Consider the following 23,759-nt stretch of genomic DNA (forward strand, 5'->3'; position numbering starts at 1 on the left):
ATCTTATGGAAAAGAAAGATGCTAAACCTAGACTTATTAGATGGGTTCTCTTGCTACAAGAATTTGATTTGCATATTGTTGATAGAAAAAGAGCTGAGAACCCCGTTGCAGACAACTTGTCTAGGTTAGAAAATGTGCTTGATGACCCACTACCTATTGATGATAGCTTTCCTGATGAGCAATTAAATGTCATAAATGCTTATCATACTGCTCCATGGTATGCTGATTATGCTAATTATATTGTTGCTAAGTTTATACCACCTAGTTTCACATACCAGCAAAAGAAAAAGTTCTTCTATGATTTGAGACATTACTTTTGGGATGACCCACATCTTTATAAAGAAGGAGTAGATGGTGTTATTAGACGTTGTGTACCTGAGCATGAACAGGAACAGATCCTACGCAAGTGTCACTCCGAAGCTTATGGAGGACACCATGCTAGAGATAGAACTGCACATAAGGTACTACAATCTGGTTTTTATTGGCCTACTCTCTTCAAGGATGCCCGTAAGTTTGTCTTATCTTGTGATGAATTTCAAAGAATTTGTAATATTAGTAGACGTCAAGAAATGCCTATGAATTATTCACTCATTATTGAACCATTTGATATTTGGGGCTTTGACTATATGGGACCGTTTCCTTCCTAAGTGGGTAGAAGCTATTCCAACTAGTAGTGTTGATCATAACACTTCTATTAAAATGCTTAAAGAAGTTATCTTTCCAAGGTTTGGAGTCCCTAGATATTTAATGACTGATGGTGGTTCACATTTTATTCATGGTGCTTTCCATAAAATGCTTGCTAAATATGATGTTAATCATAGAATTGCATCCCCTTATCACCCTCAGTCTAGTGGTCAAGTAGAATTGAGTAATAGAGAACTCAAATTAATTTTGCAAAAGACTGTTAATAGGTCCAGAAAGAATTGGTCCAAGAAACTTGATGATGCGTTATGGGCCTATAGAACTGCATATAAAAATCCTATGGGTATGTCTCCGTATAAAATGGTCTATGGAAAAGCATGTCACTTACCTCTCGAACTAGAACACAAGGCTTATTGGGCTATTAAAGAACTAAATTATGATTTTAAACTTGCCGGTGAGAAGAGGTTATTTGATATTAACTCACTTGATGAATGGAGAACCCAAGCCTACGAAAATGCCAAGTTGTTTAAAGAGAAAGTCAAAAGGTGGCATGATAAAAGAATACAAAAGCATGAGTTCAATGTAGGTGATTATGTATTGCTATACAACTCTCGTTTAAGATTTTTTGCAGGAAAACTTCTCTCTAAATGGGGAGGTCCCTACATTATCGAGGAGGTCTACCGTTCCGGTGCCATAAAAATCAACAACTTCGAAGGTACAAATCCGAAGGTGGTAAATGGTCAAAGAATCAAACATTATATCTCAGGTAATCCCATAAATGTTGAAACCAATATTATTGAAACCGTAACCCCAGAGGAATACATAAGGGACACTTTCCAGAACGTTCCAGACTCCGAAAAGGAATAGGTATGTGGTACGGTAAGTAAACCAACTCCAAAACAGTTTTTAAGGAAATAATTCTCCGTTTTGGAATATTTAAAAAAATAGAAAAATAAGCAGCAGTCCGGAAAGGACACGAGGGCTCCACGAGGGTGGAGGGCGCGCCCTACCCCCCTGGGCGCGCCCCCTACCTCATGGGCACCTCATGTGCTCTCCGGACTCCGTTTCCTTACAGGACACGTATTTTGGTCGTAAAAATTCATTATATAACCTCCCGGGGGTTTTAACTCCCGTATCACGCAAATATCTCTTGTCGTTGTTTTGAGTTGTCCTGCTGCGGACAGAGCAACATGTCGTCCTAGGATTCGCAAGGAGAAAGCTACGTGGCTGATTACCATGCAGATCCTAAGGTTTATGGGGATGTGGAGCATTGCGGTTGGACTACGGAAGAAGAAGAGGACTATGAATCCAAGGGAAAGGAGGAGACGAGCTCAGATGAAGATGAAGTCCCACTACCTCAACCTGGGGACATGCATGTGGAGTTCAAAAAGTCAAGCCTCCCGGATAGGGTAAAGAAACCTAAGATCGAGTTTATCCCTTTTCGCCTCTTGCAGGAGAACAAACAGGAACTATGCAAAAAGATACTGAGCTTGGAGCAGGAGATCGAGGACCTAAGGGACCAAAATTCTGTCCTCAAGCGCAAATTAAGGAAGAAGCCTACGCCATCAACAAAATCACTACCGTCTCCTCCAACAAAGAAGAATTGAGTATCTGGTATGGGCACTCCACTTGGCAACTCCCAAGCTTGGGGGAGTGCCCCGGTATTGTATCACCATCACTTTTATCTTTACCGTTTTTCTTAGTTTGATCCTTTTGGTAATATCTTTATCTAGTAGAATAAAAGTTCGTAGTATGATCTAGTTGTGAGTTTTGCTTTATTATCCTTCTATGTAATCGAGTCCGTGAGCTATATAATAAAGATTAGTGTTGAGTCAAGGGCTTGATTATTTTGCCATGATCCTAAGTGAATAAAAGAAAAGAGAAAGAAACAAAAAGAAACAAAGAGATCATGTGACTCTTATGGAGAGTAATGAGCTCACATAGAAAGAGTATGATGAATAAAAGTTATTGAGGGTTGACAAACATAGTTTTGGTCATTGTTGCAATTAATAGGAAGTAATAAAGAAAGAGAGGTCTTCACATATAAATATACTATCTTGGACATCTTTTATGATTGTGAGCACTCATTAAAATATGACATGCTAAAGAGTTGACATTGGACAAGGAAGACAACATAATGGGTTATGTTTTCTTACATCTGAGATAAATTATATTGTCTTGGATCCTCCAACATGTTGAGCTTGCCTTTCTCCCTCATGCTAGCCAACTCATTGCACCAAGTAGAGATACCCAAATACCCTTAAACCAGTTTTGCCATGAGAGTCCACCATAACTACCTATGGATTGAGTAAGATCCATCAAGTAAGTTGTCATCAGTGCAAGCAATAAAAATATTGCTCTCTAAATATGTATGATTGATTGGTGTGGTAGAAATAAGCTTTATACAATCGTCTGATATGGAAGTAATAAAAGCGACAAACTGCATAATAAAGGTCCATATCACAAGTGGCAATATAAAGTGACGTTCTTTCGCATTAGGATTTTGTGCATCCAACCATAAAAGCGCATGACAACCTCTGCTTCCCTCTGCGAAGGGCCTATCTTTTACTTTTATCTCCTAAATTGCATAAGAGTCATGGTGATATTCACCCTTCCTTTTTACATTTTATCCTTTGGCAAGCACAATATGTTGAAAAGATCCCGGTATATATGGCTAATTGGATGTGAGTTTTCATGAACTATTACTGTTGACATTAACCTTGAGGTAAAACGTTGGGAGGCAAAACTATAAGCCCCTATCTTTCTATGTGTCCGATTAAAACTCCATACCCATAAGTATTGCATGAGTTTCAGCAATTGTGAAAGACTATATGATAGTTGAGTATGTGGACTTGCTGAAAAGCTCTTATACATCGACTCTTTCTTATGTTATGATAAATTGCAATTGCCTCAATGACTGAGATTATAGTTTGTTAGTTTTCAATGAAGTTTACGATTCATACTTGATATTGTGATTGAATTATTACTCTAGCATAAGATATCATATGACAAGAATTATATAAGTTGTTGTTCTAAGAATGATCATGATGCCCTCATGTCCGTATTTTATTTTTATCGACACCTTCATCTCTAAACATGTGGACATATTTTTCAATTTCGGCTTTTCGCTTGAGGACAAGCGAGGTCTAAGCTTAGGGGGAGTTGATACGTCCATTTTGCATCATGCTTTTATATCAATATTTATTGCATTATGGGTTGTTATTACACATTATGTCACAATACTTATGCCTATTCTCTCTTCTTTTACAAGGTTTACATAAAGAGGGAGAATGCCGGCAGCTGGGATTCTGGCTGGAAAAGGAGCAAATATTAGAGACCTATTCTGCATAGCTCCAAAAGTCCTGAAACTTCACGGATGATGTTTTCCAAATATATAAAAAACATTGAGCGCAAGAACTTCATGAGGGGGGGCACACCCCGCCCACGAGGGTGGGGGGCGCGCCCTACCCCCTGGGCGTGCCCCCTACCTCGTGGGCCCCCTGGTGGCCCTCCGGTGACCATCTTCTGCTATATGGACTCTTTCGATGGGAAAAAATCATAAGCCATCTTCTCGGACGAAACTCCGCCGCCACGAGCGGAACCTTGGCGGAGCCAATCTAGGGTTCTGGCGGGGCTGTTCTGCCGAGGAAACTTCCCTCCCGGAGGGGGAAATCATCGCCATCGTCATCACCAACGCTCCTCTCATCGGGAGAGGGCAATCTCCATCAACATCTTCATCAGCACCATCTCATCTCAAAACCCTATCTCTTGTATCCAATTCTTGTCTCCAAGTCCGGGATTGGTGCTAGTAGGTTGCTAGTAGTGTTAATTACTCCTTGTAGTTGATGCTAGTTGGTTTAATTGGTGGAAGATTATATGTTCAGATCCTATATGCACATTAATACCCCTCTGATTATGAACATGTTTATGCTTTGTGAGTAGTTACTTTTGTTCCTGAGGACATGGGAGAAGTCTTGCTATTAGTAGTCATGTGAATTTGGTATTCGTTCGATATTTTGATGAGATGTATGTTGTCTCTCCTCTAGTGGTGTTATGTGAACGTCGACTACATGACACTTCACCATTGTTTGGGCCTAGAGGAAAGCATTGGGAAGTGATAAGTAGATGATGGGTTGCTAGAGTGACAGAAGCTTAATTAAACCCTAGTTTATGCGTTGCTTCGTAAGGGGATGATTTGGATCCGTATGTTTCATGCTATGGTTAGGTTTACCTTAATACTTTTGTTGTATTTGCGGATGCTTGCAATAGAGGTTAATCATAAGTGGGATGCTTGTCCAAGTAAGGGCAGCACCCAAGCACCGGTCCACCCACATACCAAATTATCAAAGTACCGAACGCGAATCATATGAGCGTGATGAAAACTAGCTTGACGATATTCCCATGTGTCCTCGGGAGCGCTTTACATCGTATAAGAGTTTGTCCAGGCTTGTCCTTTGCTACAAAAAGGATTGGGCCACCTTGCTGCACCTTATTTACTTTTGTTACTTGTTGCTCGTTACAATTATTTTATTCCAAAACTATCTGTTACCACTTATTTCAGTATTTGCAGAGAATACCTTGCTGGAAACCGCTTATCATTTCCTTCTGCTCCTCGTTGGGTTTGACACTCTTACTTATCGAAAGGACTACGATAGATCCCCTATACTTGTGGGTCATCAATAGCCAGCTCATATTCTTCATCACGCGCGACTGATGAACATGAAGACATGGACGCACTACGACAGGCCCTACCTCAACAACCAACCCCAACAATTCTGGCACTCCTTCATTGACTCGGTGATGATATTCTTTAGGGGCGTTAGTCCTCATTTTTCGCCCCTTTTGGTCATTCGATGACAAAGGGGGAGAAATTTGAGTTAGTCTTCAAGCGGGTCTACTTATATGGGTGTTGCTTCTAAGTTACAACTCTCGTTCTTTTGAAGACTTTGCTGGATCAAGTTGTAAACTTAAAACCGATGGTGGTCTGATACTTTTGTTGTGTTCTTCTGCATGCTTATTCCTCATATATGTTAATGCACGCATGCTGAATTACATCAGTCACCATATTTCATCATGCATTTCAAATTCTTCATATTATATGTTAAATGCGTGTATGAATTACAAGATATAGGGGGATATCTCCATGATTCTACTCTTCAAGTGTGCATTGCTTCAAAAGCTAATTCCTCACTATGCACATCTTCAGGGGGCGTTCTTCTATATATCTTGCAATCAAATTCCTCAATATTAGTATTTACACTTCATATGTTTATACCCATTGAAAACTTAACCTATATTGTCATCAATCACAAAAAAGGGGGAGATTGTAAGTGCATCTAGTACCCCTTAGTGATTTTGGTGTATTAAAGACTTATAGGTTAAGGGACTGATATGTTTGTGAGTGTACACAGGTCTATAAGTCTATGAGGAGTTTGATATTTACAGAGAGAGTCGACCCCTAAAAATGAAGTTCTTCAACTAAAGACTTTGGATTTCTGAAGACTTTTTGAAGACTTTGAAAGTGAAGAAATTGGTGTGACCGTGAAGACTTGGTATTCATTTGAGGAACATGAAGCGTTAAGACTTTTGTTTTCGTAGTTTCATTTTCTCCTTCTTGACTCATAGGAAACACCGTACTGTTAAAGGGGGTCGAGGAAATAGTAAGGAAAAGTTTCCAAGTGATGCTCAACTCAAAATCCTACACCTACCAATTCCTTAGAATGAAGCCATTGGAAATCTCATGCGGTTCAGTCAAATTTCTTCAGTGGACGAGACGAATTTCTTCTGGTCTCTGAGAAATTTGTTCTGACTGAGGAGTTAGGAATTCGCCAGTGCGGATTGCCTACAAGTGAGGAACATGATAGCCTTGAGGAATTTGATAGTCAAATTTCCGACCATTGTTGTGCTACGCGCCAGCTGTCCCAAAATATCTTCCCACCTAACGGTCATATCATTGAAGGGCATTTATGTCTTATTATGTTGGGCTGCTCCCTAGGCTATAAATAGCCGCCCCTACAACCACTAGCTGGTTGGCTGCTCCGAGAGAAACTGACACTTGTCATTTGAGAGCATCCCATCCTCCGAGGACTTTGAGCGAAAATCATCAAGTGAGAAAAACCCAAACCCAAACACCTACTAACCCAAAGTGATTGAGCATCACTAAAGAGATTGATCCTACGTGGATCTGACGCTTGTTACCTTTGAAGACTGTGCATCTTCCAGATGGTTAGGCGTCATGGTCTAGAGCATCCAAGAGGAAATTGTGGATCGCCAAGTGACTGAGTTTGTGAAGGTTTGGAAGTCACCTGAAGACTTACCACGAGTGATTATGCGAGGTCTGTGTGACCTTAGCTCAAGGGGAATACGGTGAGGACTAAGTGTCCTGAACTGCGTGTTCAGGACTGGGTGTCCGGGACTGGGTGTCCTTAGGTTTGAATACCTAGCCACCCTAACCAGACATACAACTGTCACAACAGTTGGAACTGGTCTACCAAATCATTGTCTTTACCGAGCTAACTGGTTCTATTTCCTCAACCCTTCCATTTCCTCATTTCTGTGTTGTGTGCTTGTTCATATCTGTTCGAAGACTTTGACTGAAGACTTTCTCAAATTTCCTCAGTTCAATTTCTTCAGTCTGTTTGTCTTCATCATGTTTTATCCTGTGTTTACGCTTTCTGTACTCTGTGCTTGTTTTCATTTCATTATGATGACCATGCTTATGTTCTGTTATGTTTGCATCTGAGTACTTATTTTGCTGCAAGTAGTTCTCCGCTTAGGAATTTCCTCACCCTGAAATTTCTCAGTGAAGAATTCATAAAAATCGCCTGTTCACCCCCTCCCCTCTAGTCGACTTAACGCACTTCCAGTTATTCCCTACTAGGCCACGCCTCTTGTATGGGCCAGGTCTTCTTTGGCGATGTATCTACTTGTTTTAATGAACTCGCATGAGACTCTCTGCATGGTTGAAAAAAAGGGAAAACCAATGAACAAACCTTACCTTTTTTAAACGTTGAACAAATCAGACTTGCCTTCACACATACGTTGTCAGCAAATGTGGTGGTTCAGAGAGAGAGAGAGGAGGGGGGAGAGATATGGTCCTTGTAGGGCAGAAAGCCAAGGGCAAGGACATAAATTGTAGCAAATCTAAATACAAAAGTCACCTTTAACCTGATATTTTCTTCCCACATTTTTTATACATTTTCTCCTTTTTTTTATCATTTTGTACATCTTATACAATTGTTCTGCATATTTTACATTAAAAACTCAATTAATAAAGTAGGGCAATGCCCCACTGTTTGCCCCTAAAAGGGGGGAATAATTCTCATGTGGTGGGCCACGACCCACTGTAAGATGCAGCCTACCACACAAGGCCAGACAACTCACAAAATCACTAATTAAGGAGTACTCTTTCCAAAGATCATTCCCACCTCCTTAGGTTGTGACAAGTGGCATGCTTCATGTGCGTCACTTTTCGCAACTTGGGAGTTTTCTTATTTTTCGTACATATGTTTATTCAAGACGTTTTATCTCTTAAATCGTGCGTCTAAATCTCGAACCATTTTCACTGTTGGATTCCTCGCATCGAGATTTTCAAAACTAGATATCATGTTGATAGGTTTTGAGAAACTTTTTTCTGAAAAAATTAAACGAAAAAACCGAACCTAGAGCACTTCTTTTCCTTTTCGAAAGCCGTTTCCAAGAGGCACAGTCGTGCCTCTTGCGGAAAAAGAAAAAGAGAAAACACGTTTTTTCCTGTTTCCGAGAGGCACGACCGTGCCTCTTGCGGAATGAAATACGTGTCTCTCACGAAAAAAAGAGAACGTGTTTTTCACATTTCTAAGAGGCACGGCCGTGCCTCTCACTGACAAAAAAAAGAAAACGTGTTTTTATCATTTCCGAGAGGCACGTCGCGGAAGCAAAACCGCGCCTCTCACAAGAAAAAAAAATAAAAATGTGTTTTTTTGTTTCCGAGAGACACGGCCGTGCCTCTCGCGGAACCAACACCATAACTCTCGTGGAAGCAAAACCGTGCATCTTAAGAAAGCAAAAAACATGTTTTTCATGCAAAAATTCAAATATTTTTGTCAAAAAGCTTAGAACGACCACTGGAAAGCCGAAAAAGTTAGAAAAACAAAAAAAATCATCTAAAAAACTGAAAACACGTGTGGCAAAATAAAAAAACAGAGAGAGCATCCAGGGTGCTCGTCAACTCGTCCTCCACAACTCACACACCTGGGCCATTGACGGGCATTTCCCGTTAACATGCATTTTTGTTAATTGGCGCCGAAGGCACTCGAATCTGGGCCGGCCCTTTTTATTTGGGCAACGCTAGGCGCCGGCGCACCGGCCGAAAGTTTCGGCCGGTCCCGCCCCAGTCGTTTGATCCGAGTCGCTTGGCCAATGGATCTGGGAAAAAATGATTCGCTCATGTTTTCTTCTTCCTCGGGCTAGATCTGCAACTCCCACTCAGGATCCTCGTCGCCGTGCCTGTAGTCCCCTCCGGTGGTCGTCCTCGTCGCCGGCCGTCCTTGTGGTCGGTCCCCACCCTCGCCGGCCGTCCTCGTGGTCAGTCCCCACCCTCGCCGTCCGTTCTCGCCGTTGAATATGGATGTAGTCAAAAACTACCTCAATCCATGCAACAGCTACGCCTGCGGTTGCAGCTCCACCGGCGACGGTTATAGCTCTCTCCGGTTGTAGCTCCATCGCGCCCCTCGCCGCTCGCTGCACGGGATTGCGTCGGCGACGACCACCAGTCAGTCAACGCCATTGAATGGATCTAGCAAAAAACTTCACTGGTAGTAGCAAAAAAACTATGGATGCAGCAAAAATCAAACACCGTCGCCGTCTTCGCGAAGTCGCAACTCTGCCTTACATGGATGTAGCAAAAACCTTCAGCGGTAGTAGCAAAAATCTACCACGGTTGTAGCAAAAATTAGGGTTGTAGCAAAAACTTCACCAGTCAGTCAACGTCATTGAATGGTTGAAGCTTTTCAAAATTAGGATTGAAGCTTTTCATGTCAACGGTTGTTGCTTTTTGTGCTTTTCATAATGTGGGATGAAGCTTTTCAATTCAGCTGTTGAATCTTCCCAATTCAGTGGATGCAACATTTTTGTGCTTCGAGTGCCCCAGCAACCAGCTTCTCCGTATTTTCAGTTGAAGCTTTCCTGATGCCGATTGTAGCTTTCCAGGCCACCGGTTGCAGCTTATGTTGTGGTAGTGCGCTGGCAACCAACATCATTATCTGTCTTTTGAAATTTTTGGTGTTGGCGGTTGAAGCTATCTTGGCCACCGGTTGTAGCATTATGCGCTGTCGGATGCAGCTTCTCTTGTGCGCAGTCATGGGACGACGGTGCGGCCATGGCGAAGAGCTCAGCCATGGCGACGAGCGCGGCCATGGAATGGCAGCGTCGCCCCTCGGAGCACACGAACAGCACCGGAGGCCCGAGCGTTCCGCCGGCACACCGCGCGCAAATATTTCCCTTTTTATTTCTATAAACTTGCAAAACAGTAAATGATAGGCTTCGAACCTGCAATCTCTTAGTTGGAAAGGAAGCCTGCTAACCACAACGACATATTACCAGCTGTGATAGAGTTGCTTTTTTTACTCTTTATTAGTAAGATTTTTTTTTCTAGACGTTTTTGTTCCTAATATCTTTTTCTTTCTTTTCCCTATTTTTCTTTTTTTCTTCAATGCACAGATTCTTTTTAAATTAATGATTTTTTTCCAAAATTGATGAACCTTTTCTAAAATCTATGAACTTTTATTCAAATTCATGAAATTTTTCCAATTTCGAGGACTTTTTTTCAAATTGATGAAGTTTTTCAGATTTGTAAATGTTTTGAATAAATTCGTTGAACTTTTTTCAAATTCGACAGACTATTATTAAAATATGATGAATTTTTTTAAAATTTCAATGAACTTTTTTCAAAATTGATGATTTTTTTCCAGATTTGTAATCTCCTTAGTAAAATAGATGAACTTTTTCAAATTCGGTGAACTAATTTTCAAGTCTGATGAATTTTGTTTTTAAATTCTATGAAAAAGATTCAAAATCGATGAGCTTTTTTTTCAAATCGATGAAATGTTTTTAAAATTTGATGACTTTTTTCAACTCGGTTTTAAATAAAAATTGTTGAACATTTTTAAAAAAATCTGATGAACATTTTTTCAAATCAATGAACCGTTTTTAAAATGAATGAACTTTTTCTTCAAATGGATGAAGTTTTTTTTTGAAATTTATGAACATTTTAAATATTTATGAACTTTTTTTCAGTTTCCAAACTTGTTTTCAAATAAATACTGATCAAATAGTTACATTTTTCCTCCTAGTAGAACAACCAAGTGAGCTTGGTCCAGTGGTTGTTGTGCTATTTGTTGAGATAGGCGTCCCTAGCTGGAATCCCATTTCTTCCATGGAACGATTAGACTTGCTTTTTTTTCTTTGATAGGGGCATGTTGCTGGGCCGAACCGGTACACATCGCATTCGAGCGCCACCAACCTTAACCGGCGCTTAAAGCACCCAATAGGAGCGTCCCCCATTGACGTTACCCCGCAGCCCTTTCATGTTCCTCTTTTCTTTTTCCACATTATTAGATAACTTAGAGGGAAAAAGGAACTTAGAGAATAATCCTAAAAAACAGAGATTATAGAATATATTTTACTATTAAAATGGGAGAATATATGTGCTAATTATTAAAAAATCCCTCAAGAAAAGAAGAATAATAGATATTTTTTCTCAATATCCTTTTGTTAGATTTGTTGAGAATTTGATGTTTAGACTTTCAACTCCTATCTAGTTTAGGATTATATAATGATTATTAAGCTTCAACATAGTGGGTTTCAAAAAAGTTTTGTAGGATATTGTATAAGTTGTAGTAATCTTTTTCCTTTATTAGCTACCTAAATGTATGTGTCAGTGAGCATATATTGAAGTTTTTGTGGTGAATGGTCTATTGTTATGTCAGTGAATGGGATCAGAAAATGAGAAGCTCTCCCCTCAAAAAAAAGAAGAAAAAAAGAAGTTTTTCGATGGTATTTGCATGCCTCAATTTTGTAAGGCCGAATCATGAGACATTTTTGCGATGTAGAAGCGCCCTGGCCCGTGGTCTTGGTGACATTGTGAAGACATCTTCAATGGTATCCTGAAGCATATATAGCGGTGGCATCCCGTCGTCCATCATCTCTCCGGCATCCTCTTTGTCGAACGTGCGTCTCGCTCGCCGCCTCATGGCCTGCGACTTCGGGACACCCTTGTCGTGGGTCACGATTGCTATCGCATGCGACGGGGAACTACAAGGCGGGGCATGTAGTCCCTGTTGTTTCTTCATAAACAGAAGCTCGTGCTTCCTCTGATTTTTGGTGCGTCTGGTTCGCTGCTGCAGAACACGCTTTCTGATTCAAACAATATCTATCTAGTTAAAGATGCACGATCCACGTGTAAAATGGGGCCGGTCTGCTCGCTTAAGTGCATGCATTGTTCCATGGCGACCTGCTCTTACATTTCATCTGAATTTCATTGGGTCTTTTAGATCATGTCAAATTCGACAAAGACAAGTTTGGAGCCTTTTCCTACTAATTATGCCACACTACACTTTGCCTGGAGTAGCATTCCCCATTTATGTACAACTTTAGCTATATGTAAGTCGCTTGCAAATAGATTTTTGGTCAGTCGGTTTTTTTGGCCGATGATTTTCTGCTTTCAGATCCGAGCTACTTTTTTCTTGGTCTATTTTCTGAGCAGTTTTGGGCTGTTTTTTTACTGATCACATATTTGGGTTGGTTGATTTGCTACTAGGTCGACGCCCATTACATGTGCCAAACAACACCCCCCCCCCCCTATCTCCCTTTTCTAAATGGGTTTTCCGTTTTTATGCGTCTTTGCTTTGGTACTTTATTTTATTTTATTAGTTTCTTTCCTTTGTGGGTATTTTTGGGATGTTGGGTGAGTGTAAATGTAAACACACAAATACTATACAATATGTGCAAAAACCTACACTATTATATGATTGTTGTTTGCATACTAAGAAAGTGCAATTTTAGTGTAAAGTTGTGTGCCAGTTTGTTTAACCCTTTTTCATTATCTTTCTTCTTAAAGAGTAATAAAAATGTCATTAATTCATTGTTGCAAATAAAATTTCATTCTTTTGACTTTGATTTAGTTATTGTTTTATTTTCTTTCTTCTTTAAGGGTAATGCCAACACCACTAATTCATTCACTCTTAGAAACTTTTTTGTTGCGATAATTTCACTATTACTCCCTCCGTCCCATATTAAGTATCACTCAAACGGATGTATCCAGGCGTTTTTTAGTGCTAGATACATCCGTTTGAGCGACACTTAATATGGACGGAGGGGCTATATGCTTATCCTTGCATATAAAAAAGGGGTATTTTGGTGTATATTGTGTGCGAATTTTGTCATTGTTTGTATTTTTTTTCATTTTATTTCTTCTTAAAGGGTTATATCAATGCCACTATTTGCTTCTTCCATCGTAAACCTCATTCTTTTGACTATGTTTGAGTTCTTATTTTGTTTGCTTTCTTCTTAAAAGATAATACTAAATCCATTAATTCATTTTTTTCTTATAAAACTTCCTTATTCTATCTTTTGTATTTATTTAATTTTCATTCTTAGTTAACGGTAATATCAATGTTAGAAATTTATTCCTTCTTAGGAAACTTCCATTTTTTTGCGAAAAAATCACTATTATATTCATATTATTGAAAACCCACAATTTTTCTATGTAAATTGTGTGAGAATTTTGTTTTTATGTTTTTCATTTGATTTCTTCTTAAAAGGTACTCCCTCCGTCCGCAAATAAGTGTACTTCTACCTTTTGTTCTAAGTCAAAGTTTTAAAATTTTGACCAACTTTATGGAAAAAATTAGTAACATATATGACATCAAATTGGTATATTATGAAACTACATTTCATAATGAATCTAGTGATCCTAATTTAGTGCCATACATGCTGCTACTTTTCCCTATAAAGTTGGTCAAAGTTTTAAAATTTTGACTTAAGACAAAAACTAGATGTACACTTATTCGCGGACAGAGGGAGTAATAGCAATGCCACTAATTCATTCTTCCTTAAAAAAACTTCATTAATTCGATCTTGTTTGAGTTTCTATTTTATTTCTTTCTTCTTTAAGGGTAATTCCAATGCCACTAATTCATTCCTTCTTACAATTGTTTTTGCAAAAAAGTCACTATTACATGCTTATTCTAGTATATAATTAAAAATCACAATTTTTGTGTAAATTGTATGCAAAATTTGTCATTGTTTCTTTTAGTTTTTTTTATTTTATTTCTTCTTAGAGTGTAATACTAATGCCACTATTTTTTTTAGAAAATTCCATTATTTTGCTTTATTTTTAATTTTTATTTCATTTTTTTTCGTGTGTTAGACAGATACAAGTACCAGATTCATGCACTGGACAGGAAGGGCATGCATGCATGTGCGAGGGCTCGGCGAAGTGGGATTGAACAATGAGCATGCATACACTAGGTAGCAATATACCAGTCAGCCGACCGGCAGCACATACATACGAGAGTGGAGCCTAGCTAGCAGACATGCCAATGCAGAAAAAAATGTGACTGACCAAAATCAGAATTCGGTCACCTAATCTGTAACTGGTCTCTTTATGTACGTTAGCAACAGTTATGCCAATGCAGAAGTAACAGTGACAATTTTCACTGGTCAAGTCCGCGCTTTCTGCCATGCCCAACATCGCCATCGCCGTTTTAAAACCCCCAAAGGGCTTTATCAAGGAAACCGAGAAGGTCAGGTGGCGCTTTCTTTGGTTCCTGATGAGAACCTGACCGGCAACAAGTGCAAAGTAAACTGGAAGACGGTGTGATTGCCTGGAGATGGGGGCGCTTGGCATTCAAGACCTGTTAGCCGCTTCGCGTGAACTCTGCGCCTACGACGACTCTGGCTCTTTTGGCGCACCTCAGATCGGCCCCGGGCTGCCTTGAAATTGCCCGGACCGCGAGTTCTTTGCCTCGGCAACTATCGTCATTATCCGCAATCGTTGCTGCCCTGCTAAAATTCATATTGATTGCTGCCCTGCTCGGTATGTCAGGCGATGCCCAATTTGTCCAAGCACTCCATAATAGATCAGTAGTCGATGTGCTGCACAAACACAATTGGATCAAGGACGTTCAACATAATATATCCGATTAAGTTGTGAAGGATTTTATATTCATATGGTGACTGCTATTGTGCTCCAGCATTCATCTTGATCAGGACATCCCATGCACAATTTGATGGAAGTTCATCGAGTACCGTAACTACTCGACCAGCTCGGCTTACCACATCCAACACACTGGGCTGCAACGGTCGAATTTTCGATGCATTTTGTAGTCCGCATGGGCCCCGCAGGGTACAAGTTTTTCCTTCAGTCGTTCCTTCTTGATAGAATTTGGTGCACGAATCTGCTAATGAGACGGCGACGCTGGCAAAAAAATCTATTCTTAAAATTGCTTCAAGTCGGAGAGGCGTCGAGAGACTTCCAGCGAAATCCACCAAATCTCACCGTCGGCGAGCTCCCGCCGCCGGCGTCCGGCGTTCCTTCCACCTGGGGAGTAACCTCCTTCCTCTCCAGGGGCGGATTCTATTTGCGCAGGGTCTCCAGAGACCCAAATCGCATCCTGCTTCCTACCTCTGTTTCCTACCAAGGTAGGATTTGCTTTCCTGTCTAAAATTTCTAGCAAGAATCAGCTGATTCGGGGCAAAAAAGGGGAACCCGCTTGTGGATCTGCCTGCTCTTGGTTGGCCTTTCTTGGTGGGGATTGGTAGCAGGATCTGACATTGACTGCGATTTTTGAGTTGTAGAAGATGGCCAGCAGAGGCAAGCTGATGTGGAAATCAGAGTCATCTATAAGAGGTCTGGGTGCAGAAAAAGGGAAGAATGCAGATGAAGAAGTGACAGCAAAATTCAGAAAGTTGAACCTGGCAGCTGGAGAGGATGAGAAGCTGATAATGTCAGATGATGAGGAAGATGAAGATGAACCAAAAGTCTTCTCTGTTATCGGTAAAGTCTTATCTCCAAGCACTCTTCAATTGCAGACTATCATGGGAGCTATGAAACCAGCTTCGGGAAATCCAAAAGGGCTAAGAGCAAGAATGGTGGGGGATAACGTATTCATTGTGGATTTCATGACGGAGGCAGACAAAGAGAGGGCACTAGATGGAACCCCATGGCTTGTAGGGCGCCATGCAGTGCTCTTGAAAGAGTTTGAGAAGAATCTTAGACCCTTAGATGTGCGTTTTGAGTCAATGCATATTTGGGTCAGGATCATAAACATACTTTTTAAGTGGATGAACAAAAAGAAAGGATGGAAGGTAGCGGGTCTTGCAGGCAAAGTTGATAAATTAGATGTTGACGAATTTGGCGATGCTGCAGGTAAATATCTTAGAGCAAGAGTGGAAATCCCAATTGAGAAACCATTGAAGAGGTATATCACAATTGAAACTTCAGAAGGTGATGAATACTACGATCTACAATATGAGAAGTTGCCTTTCTTCTGCTTCTCATGTGGCATTATGGGGCATTCTGAATTAGAATGTCAAAACCCTTCAGGAAGAGATGCAGAAGGTAAATGGGAATATGATAATTCAATAAGAGCCCCAGAAGAGAGGAGGAGGAGAATTCAATCCTTTGCACAAGCAGCGGCAACTTCAGATTGGAGTGGATCTTCATACCGAAGTGATTCTCATTCCAGTTCTAAAGGAAAATCCACGGAGCAATCTAATAGTCAGACCTTTGAGAAGGAAAAATGTATCCCAGGAGAAGTGTCGAGCCCTTCGGAGAAAATGGGCATAGGTAAGGGTGGAGGTGTCCAAAATAGCAACACTTGCATGACTCTTTTTACAAGTCAAGCTCAGGATATAAGTGTAACATGAAGGAAGAGGAAGCCACTGAAAAACAGTAATAACCGTCAACAACAATCAGGCACTGTGGCAGAAAAAAATTGGATGTTGGAGAATGAAGGAAACTTAGTGACAGTCCCTGTTCGAGGAATAGATGAATTACCTAGAGAGTCCGGCCCATCAAACCTTATGGAGCTGGAACAAAGGGATGCAGAGGGCGCCAAAAAACAAAAGATGGAACTCTCCTTATCAAATGCACTATCGGCGGAGGCTGCTTATGTGGAGCAGCCCCGCCGGTCACAATGAAAACCTTATGCTTGAACTGCCGCGGGTGTGGGCAGCCCGAGGCAGTTCAGGAGCTCCGCCTTCTGGTGGAGCAGCATAGCCCAGAATTTGCCTTCCTCTCGGAGACAAAGATGTCTGAAGAAAGAGCAAAGAATCTGAGATTTAAATTGGGGTTTGATAATGCGATAAGTAGTGAAGGGTTAAGTGGAGGACTAGTTCTCATGTGGAAAAAGGGTATTATAGTGAGGGAACAAACCAAAAATAATTCTCACATAGATGTCACTGTCTTCAGGAGAACTTGGGAGAAGAATGGAGATTTACAGGCTTTTATGGCCAACCACGAAGTCAAAAAAGGAAAGAATCATGGTATTTGCTTCAATTTCTAAGATGTGCAAGTGATTTACCCTGGCTATGTGCGGGAGACTTTAATGAAGTATTAGAAGAAGAGGAGCATTTTGGCTATAAGGAGAGAGGGGAATGGAGAATGTCTGGATTTAGAGAGGTAGTCCAAATGTGTGGCCTCTCAGATTTAGGCTATACAGGGCTCCCATATACATGGGACAATAGACAAGAAGGAGGAAAGAACATCAAAGTTCGGCTGGCTGGTGAGAAATTTTTGCAGAAATATGGGGTTATAAAAGTGTTACATTTGCAAACCACAGAATCTGATCATTGTGCATTGCTAATAGATATTGACCAACAACAGCAAGGCGAAAAGGTGAAAGCAAAGAAAATGTTCCGGTATGAAGACATGTGGAGGAGAGAGCCGTGCTATTATGACATAATAAAGAAATCTTGGTGGTGTAAAGGAGAAGGCCTGCAAGATTTAATGAAATCCCTTTCATTCATGAAGGAATCACTTCAAAGATGGAGCTTTCAGACTTTTGGATCAGTTAGAGGCCAGTTAGCACAACTGAGAAGTCAACTAGAGGAAGTAAGAAGAAGGAGCTGGCAGACAGGGCCGTCGTTAGTAGAAAGAAGTTTAATGGGTCAAATCTCAGAACTGCTAGCGAGGGAAGAGATTATGATGCGACAACAATCAAGAGTAGGTTGGCTTTTTGAAGGGGACAGGAATACATCATTTTTTCACTCAAGATGTAAGGAGAGGGCTAGACAAAACAGGATCAAATTCTTGCAGCGGTTAGATGGAACAATATGTTATAATCAGAAGGAGATGGAGGAAGAAACAAATCAGTTCTTCATAAAATTGTTCAGTGCCCAGGACAACCTCTCAACGGAAGAGGTAATAAACTATGTACCTACAAAGGTTTCAAATGAATTGAATGACATGCTTTGCAGGCCATTCTTGCAGGATGAGGTTGAGCAGGCATTATTTATGATGAAGCCAAATAAATCTCCCGGTCTTGACGGATTCACAGCTGGGTTCTACCAAAATCACTGGGATATATTGAAGCCTAGCATTTGTGCGGCTGTTCTAAAATTTCTGAATGACGGTGAATTACCAGAAGAGGTCAATAAAACCATTCTTGTTCTGATTCCAAAGGTAAATCACCCCCAAGACTTGTCTCAGTACAGACCTATATCACTTTGTAACGTCCTTTACAAAATATGCTCTAAAGTGCTAGCTAATAGACTAAAATTGGTGATGGATGAGATTATTTCTCTAGAGCAGAGTGCTTTCATTTCAGGGCGATTAATTACTGATAATGTTTTAACTGCCTATGAATGCATTCATTACCTTAGAAAGAAGAAAGGGAAAATAGGGGCAAGTGCCATAAAATTAGATATGGCTAAAGCCTACGACCGTGTCGAATGGCAATATCTTCGAAAAATCATGTTAAAGTTGGGCTTCCACTCGGCGTTCGTGAATTTAGTAATGAGATGTGTGGAAACAGTCAGTTTTTCCGTGAAAATAAATGGGCACTTGACAAAGTCCTTTAAACCAACAAGAGGTTTGAGGCAAGGGGATCCCATATCTCCTTACCTATTTCTCATATGCGCCGAAGGACTTTCTTGCTTATTAAATTTCAAGGGTCCTCAATACTTGTCTAAAGGCATTAAGGTGGGTATCCACACTCCATGGATTTCCCACCTTCTATTTGCTGATGATTGTATTATCTTTACTCAGGCAACAAAGCAAGCAGCAGAGAGAATTCAGGAAATTCTGAACATCTATAATAAAGGCTCGGGACAATTGGTGAATAAATCTAAATCTGCTATTTTCTTCAGCTCAAATAGCACGGATCAAATGAAAGAAGAAGTAATGCATGCTTTAGACATCAGAAGAGAAGCGCTTGAAGAGAAGTACCTTGGCCTCCCTACGGCCCTACGAAGAAGTACGACAGGAGCTTTTGAGAAGCTATGCACAAGAGTAAGCAACATGGCGGGAACTGGATTAGAAAAGAGGTTAAGTTCAGCTGGACGAGAGGTGTTTATTAAAGTGGTCATGCAAGCAGTGCCACTGTACTCAATGAGTTGTTTTAATCTCTCAAAAACAACTTGCAAGAAGTTAACAACATCAATGTCGAGATTTTGGTGGGGAGGAGATGGAGATAAGCAGAAATTGCATTGGAAGAAATGGGATGAAATTGCCCAACCAAAAGGAGCAGGAGGCATGGGGTTTAGAAATCTCCAATTATTCAATTTAGCCATGTTGGGGAAACAAGGATGGAGATTGATAACAAAACCAGAATCACTATGTTCACGTGTAATGGCTGGGAAATACTATCATGGTACAGATTTCCTGAATGCCAAAAAGAAAAAAGGCAGCTCGCATGTTTGGCAAGCAATTTTGAAGGGTAGAACAGTACTACAGCTAGGATTAATCAAAAGAATAGGTGATGGTCTATCAACCAACATATGGAAGGATCGGTGGATACCAAGGATTCCAGGAGGCAAGCCAATATTTAAGAGCGAAGAAGTAACTGTGGAGAAAGTTTCAGAGCTCATTAATGATGATGGAAAAAGTTGGAACATTCAAAAATTGAATAGTAATCTATCTCCTATGGAGGTAAATGAAATCCTTAAGATTCCTTTGGGAAGGTTAGACCAAGACCTATGGGCTTGGGGTGAAGAAAGACATGGCATCTACACTGTAAAATCAGCCTACAGAGCTTTAGCAAAGCAGTTCAGGGCTGAAAGTCAACATCATCAAGGAGTTGCACAAAGTTCAACTATTGAAGAGAATAAGTTATGGAAGAAACTTTGGAACTTGTCAATTCCCCCCAAGGTAAAAACTTTCTGGTGGCGTGTTATTAAAGGCTTCATGCCTGTAAAGGCTATATCGAAAAAAAGACACATCGAAAAATTAAGTAACTGTGTTGAATGTGGTGCAAATGAAGATACTATCTTCCATGCTTTGATAGAATGTTCTTATGCCCGAGTTTTCTGGAATTTGTTTAAAAAACTTTGTGGCATTAAGCTTCCCAAACTACATCACCTAACTTGGGCCCAAGACATTCTAGATGATGAAGTATGTGCAACGGAAAAGGCGGGATATATTTTGTGTGGCATGTGGTCAGTGTGGACATCATGAAATAATAGAATTCATGGAGATTCCTCAACTAATCTAACTCAAGCTTGCAGGTGGGCGCATGACATGGCATCAGATCTGATGTTGAATGCAAAACCACAAGGAGAAGGAACCAAAACTAAGACCAAGACATACTGGCAACGTCCACAAGAAGGCTACTATAAAATTAATGTAGACGCAGCCTTCAATTCAAAGGATGAAAAAGGAGCTTCAGGGGTAATAATCAGAGACGCTGATGGCACTGTAGTAGCGGCGAGCAGTAAATGGTATGATTCAGTCCCTGATGTTTTAATAGCAGAAGCTTTAGCTTGTAGAGATGGAGCTAAGATGATGAAGATTCTCAATATTCGGCAAGGAACAATGGAGACTGATTCTCAGGAGCTTGTGTCCTTTTGGAGATCCAAAAAACATCATAGAGCTAGCATCTTGTCGATTATCAATGAAATACAAGAGCTGGTAGAAGGATGTAGTGGTTTTGATATTTACCATGTTAAGAGGGAGGCAAATATAGCAGCTCACAAAGTTGCCAAATTTGCTTCTGAATCAAATCCGGAGTGTGCCTAGATACACCAGGTGCCGGATAGCATCCTTCGGTGTACTAGACAAGATTGTAATCATGTTACTAGTTAATGATGAAGCTCTTGTTTGAATCGCAAAAAAAAATTGCTTCAAGTCAAACACACATAACTTTGAGTTTTCTTACGAACGAGCATCAAAAAAGAATCTTTTATCCGGCAGGAATGTTCCCCCATAGCACACTTCTATGTGTGTCACTCTGGCCACACACGTCCCACATGTTTGCGCCACTGACCCATACACACTTGTGTAACCACGAAGGTCGGCACTGATATCATTCTTACAATTTTGTAACGACATCGTACTGGCTACCGAGTATAAGGCCACCATGACTGGCTATCACTCGGAATCTAGACTAGCCCCACACACCAACACTAGTCTTCTCTTCGCATTTTGTGCTCACTCGTCCATACTGTTGGGGAACGTAGCAATAATTCAAAATTTTCCTACGTGTCACCAAGATCAATCTATGGAGTCATCTAGCAACGAGGGAGGAGTGGATCTACATACCCTTGTAGATCGCGCACGGAAGCGTTCAAGAGAACGGGGTTGATGGAGTCGTACTCGTCGTGATTCAAATCACCGATGATCCTAGCGCCGAACGGACGGCACCTCCGCGTTCAACACACGTACGGAGCAGCGACGTCTCCTACTTCTTGATCCAGCAAGGGAGAAAGGAGAGGGTGATGGAGATCCAGCAGCACGACGGCATGGTGAAAGTAGCGGGATTCCAACAGGGCTTCGCCAAGCGCTGCGGGAGGAGGGAGATGTGTCATGGGAGGGAGAGGGAGGCGTCAGGGCTCAGGTATGGTTGCCTTCCCTTCCCCCCACTATATATAGGGCCAAGGGAGAGGGGGAGGGCGCAGCCTTGCCCCTTCCTCCAAGGAAGGGTGCGGCCAAGGGGGGGAGGAGTCCATCCTCCCCAAGGCACCTCGGAGGTGCCTCCCCCTTTAGGACTCTCCCCTCCTCTTGTCCCTTTGGCGCATGGGCCTCTAGGGGCTGGTGCCCTTGGCCCATGTAGGCCAAGGCGCACCCCCTACAGCCCATGTGGCCCCCCGGGGCAGGTGGCCCCACCCGGTGGACCCCCGGGACCCTTCCGGTGGTCCCGGTACAATACCGGTGACCCCGAAACTTGTCCCGATGGCCGAAATAGCACTTCCTATATATAATTCTTTACCTCCGGACCATTCCAGAACTCCTCGTGACGTCCGGGATCTCATCCGGGACTCCGAACAACTTTCGGGTTACCGCATAATAATATCTCTATAACCCTAGCGTCACCGAACCTTAAGTGTGTAGACCCTACGGGTTCGGGAGACATGCAGACATGACCGAAACGACTCTCCGGTCAATAACCAACAGCGGGATCTGGATACCCATGTTGGCTCCCACATGTTCCACGATGATCTCATCGGATGAACCACGATGTCAAGGATTCAATCAATCCCGCATACAATTCCCTTTGTCTATCGGTACAATACTTGCCCGAGATTCGATCATCAGTATCCCGATACCTTGTTCAATCTCGTTACCGGCAAGTCTCTTTACTCGTTCCGTAACACATCATCCCGTGATCAACTCCTTGATCACATTGTGCACATTATGATGATGTCCTACCGAGTGGGCCCAGAGATACCTCTCCGTTTACACGGAGTGACAAATCCCAGTCTCGATTCGTGCCAACCCAACAGACACTTTCGGAGATACCCGTAGTGTACCTTTATAGCCACCCAGTTACGTTGTGACGTTTGGCACACCCAAAGCACTCCTACGGTATCCGGGAGTTGCACAATCTCATGGTCTAAGGAAATGATACTTGACATTAGAAAAGCTTTAGCATACGAACTACATGATCTTGTGCTAGGCTTAGGATTGGGTCTTGTCCATCACATCATTCTCCTAATGAGGTGATCCCGTTATCAACGACATCCAATGTCCATGGTCAGGAAACCGTAACCATCTATTGATCAACGAGCTAGTCAACTAGAGGCTTACTAGGGACATGGTGTTGTCTATGTATCCACACATGTATCTGAGTTTCCTATCAATACAATTCTAGCATGGATAATAAACGATTATCATGAACAAGGAAATATAATAATAACTAATTTATTATTGCCTCTAGGGCATATTTCCAACAGTCTTCCACTTGCACTAGAGTCAATAATCCAGTTCACATCGATATGTGATTAACACTCAAGGTCACATCCCCATGTGACTAACACCCAAAGAGTTTACTAGAGTCAATAATCCAGTTCACATTACTATGTGATTAACACTCGATGAGTTCTGGTTTTGATCATGTTATGCTTGTGAGAGATGTTATAGTCAACGGGTCTGAATCTTTCAGATCCGTATGTACTTCGCAAATTTCTTATGTCATCTTGTAGATGCAACTACTACGCTATATTTGGAGCCATTTGAAATAACTGTTCTACTATACGAATCCAGTTTACTACTCAGAATAATCTGGATTAGTGTCAAAGTTTGCATCGGCGTAACCCTTTACGACGAACTCTTTTACCACCTCCATAATCGAGAAAATTCCTTAGTCCACTAGTTACTAAGGATAACTTTGACCGCTGTCCTGTGAACCATTCTTGGATCACTCTTGTACCCCTTGACTGACTATGGCAAGGCACACTTCAGGTGCGGTACACAGCATAGCATATGTAGAGCCTACGTCTTAAGCATAGGGGACGACCTTCGTCCTTTCTCTCTATTCTGCCGTGGTCGAGCTTCATACCTTACAACTCAGGCAAGAACTCCTTCTTTGACTGAACCATCTTAAACACCTTCAAGATCATGTCAAGGTATGTGCTCATTTGAAAGTACCAATAAGCGTTTTGATCTATCCTTATAGATCTTGATGCTCAATGTTCAAGTA

The 23,759-nt window shown here is 41.3% G+C and overlaps 1 protein-coding gene across 6 annotated transcripts; it reads left to right on the plus strand.

The window, feature by feature from the left end:
• The first annotated feature begins 15,100 nt into the window (after nt 1-15,100).
• On the plus strand, nt 15,101-20,945 carry LOC123062755 (uncharacterized). Of its 6 annotated transcripts, none has more exons than XM_044486437.1 (4): nt 15,101-15,324; nt 15,481-18,307; nt 18,893-19,993; nt 20,350-20,945. In XM_044486437.1, exons 2-4 carry the CDS (start codon nt 17,288-17,290, stop codon nt 20,359-20,361), a joined length of 2,133 nt encoding a protein of 710 aa, XP_044342372.1. In that variant the 5' UTR covers nt 15,101-15,324; nt 15,481-17,287; the 3' UTR covers nt 20,362-20,945. The 6 variants fall into 6 exon arrangements, with proteins under 6 accessions (XP_044342372.1, XP_044342356.1, XP_044342365.1 ...); XM_044486421.1 differs by having other exon boundaries at nt 15,481-18,046; nt 18,116-18,307; nt 18,893-20,945; XM_044486430.1 differs by having other exon boundaries at nt 15,481-17,408; nt 17,493-18,307; nt 18,893-20,945.
• The last annotated feature ends 2,814 nt before the right edge of the window (nt 20,946-23,759 follow it).

Source organism: Triticum aestivum, chromosome 1A, assembly GCF_018294505.1.
Source record: "Triticum aestivum cultivar Chinese Spring chromosome 1A, IWGSC CS RefSeq v2.1, whole genome shotgun sequence".
In the NCBI taxonomy this organism is placed as follows: domain Eukaryota; kingdom Viridiplantae; phylum Streptophyta; class Magnoliopsida; order Poales; family Poaceae; genus Triticum; species Triticum aestivum.

What these genes read in the sequence shown, in the direction of transcription:
- LOC123062755 (XM_044486409.1), top strand. Translation starts at nt 17,288, where the DNA reads ATGTCTGGATTTAGAGAGGTAGTCCAAATGTGTGGCCTCTCAGATTTA. An exon ending in TTCTTGTTCTGATTCCAAAG is followed by an intron (nt 18,308 to 18,892) that starts GTAAATCACCCC and finishes ATCTTTACTCAG; the next exon opens with GCAACAAAGCAAGCAGCAGA.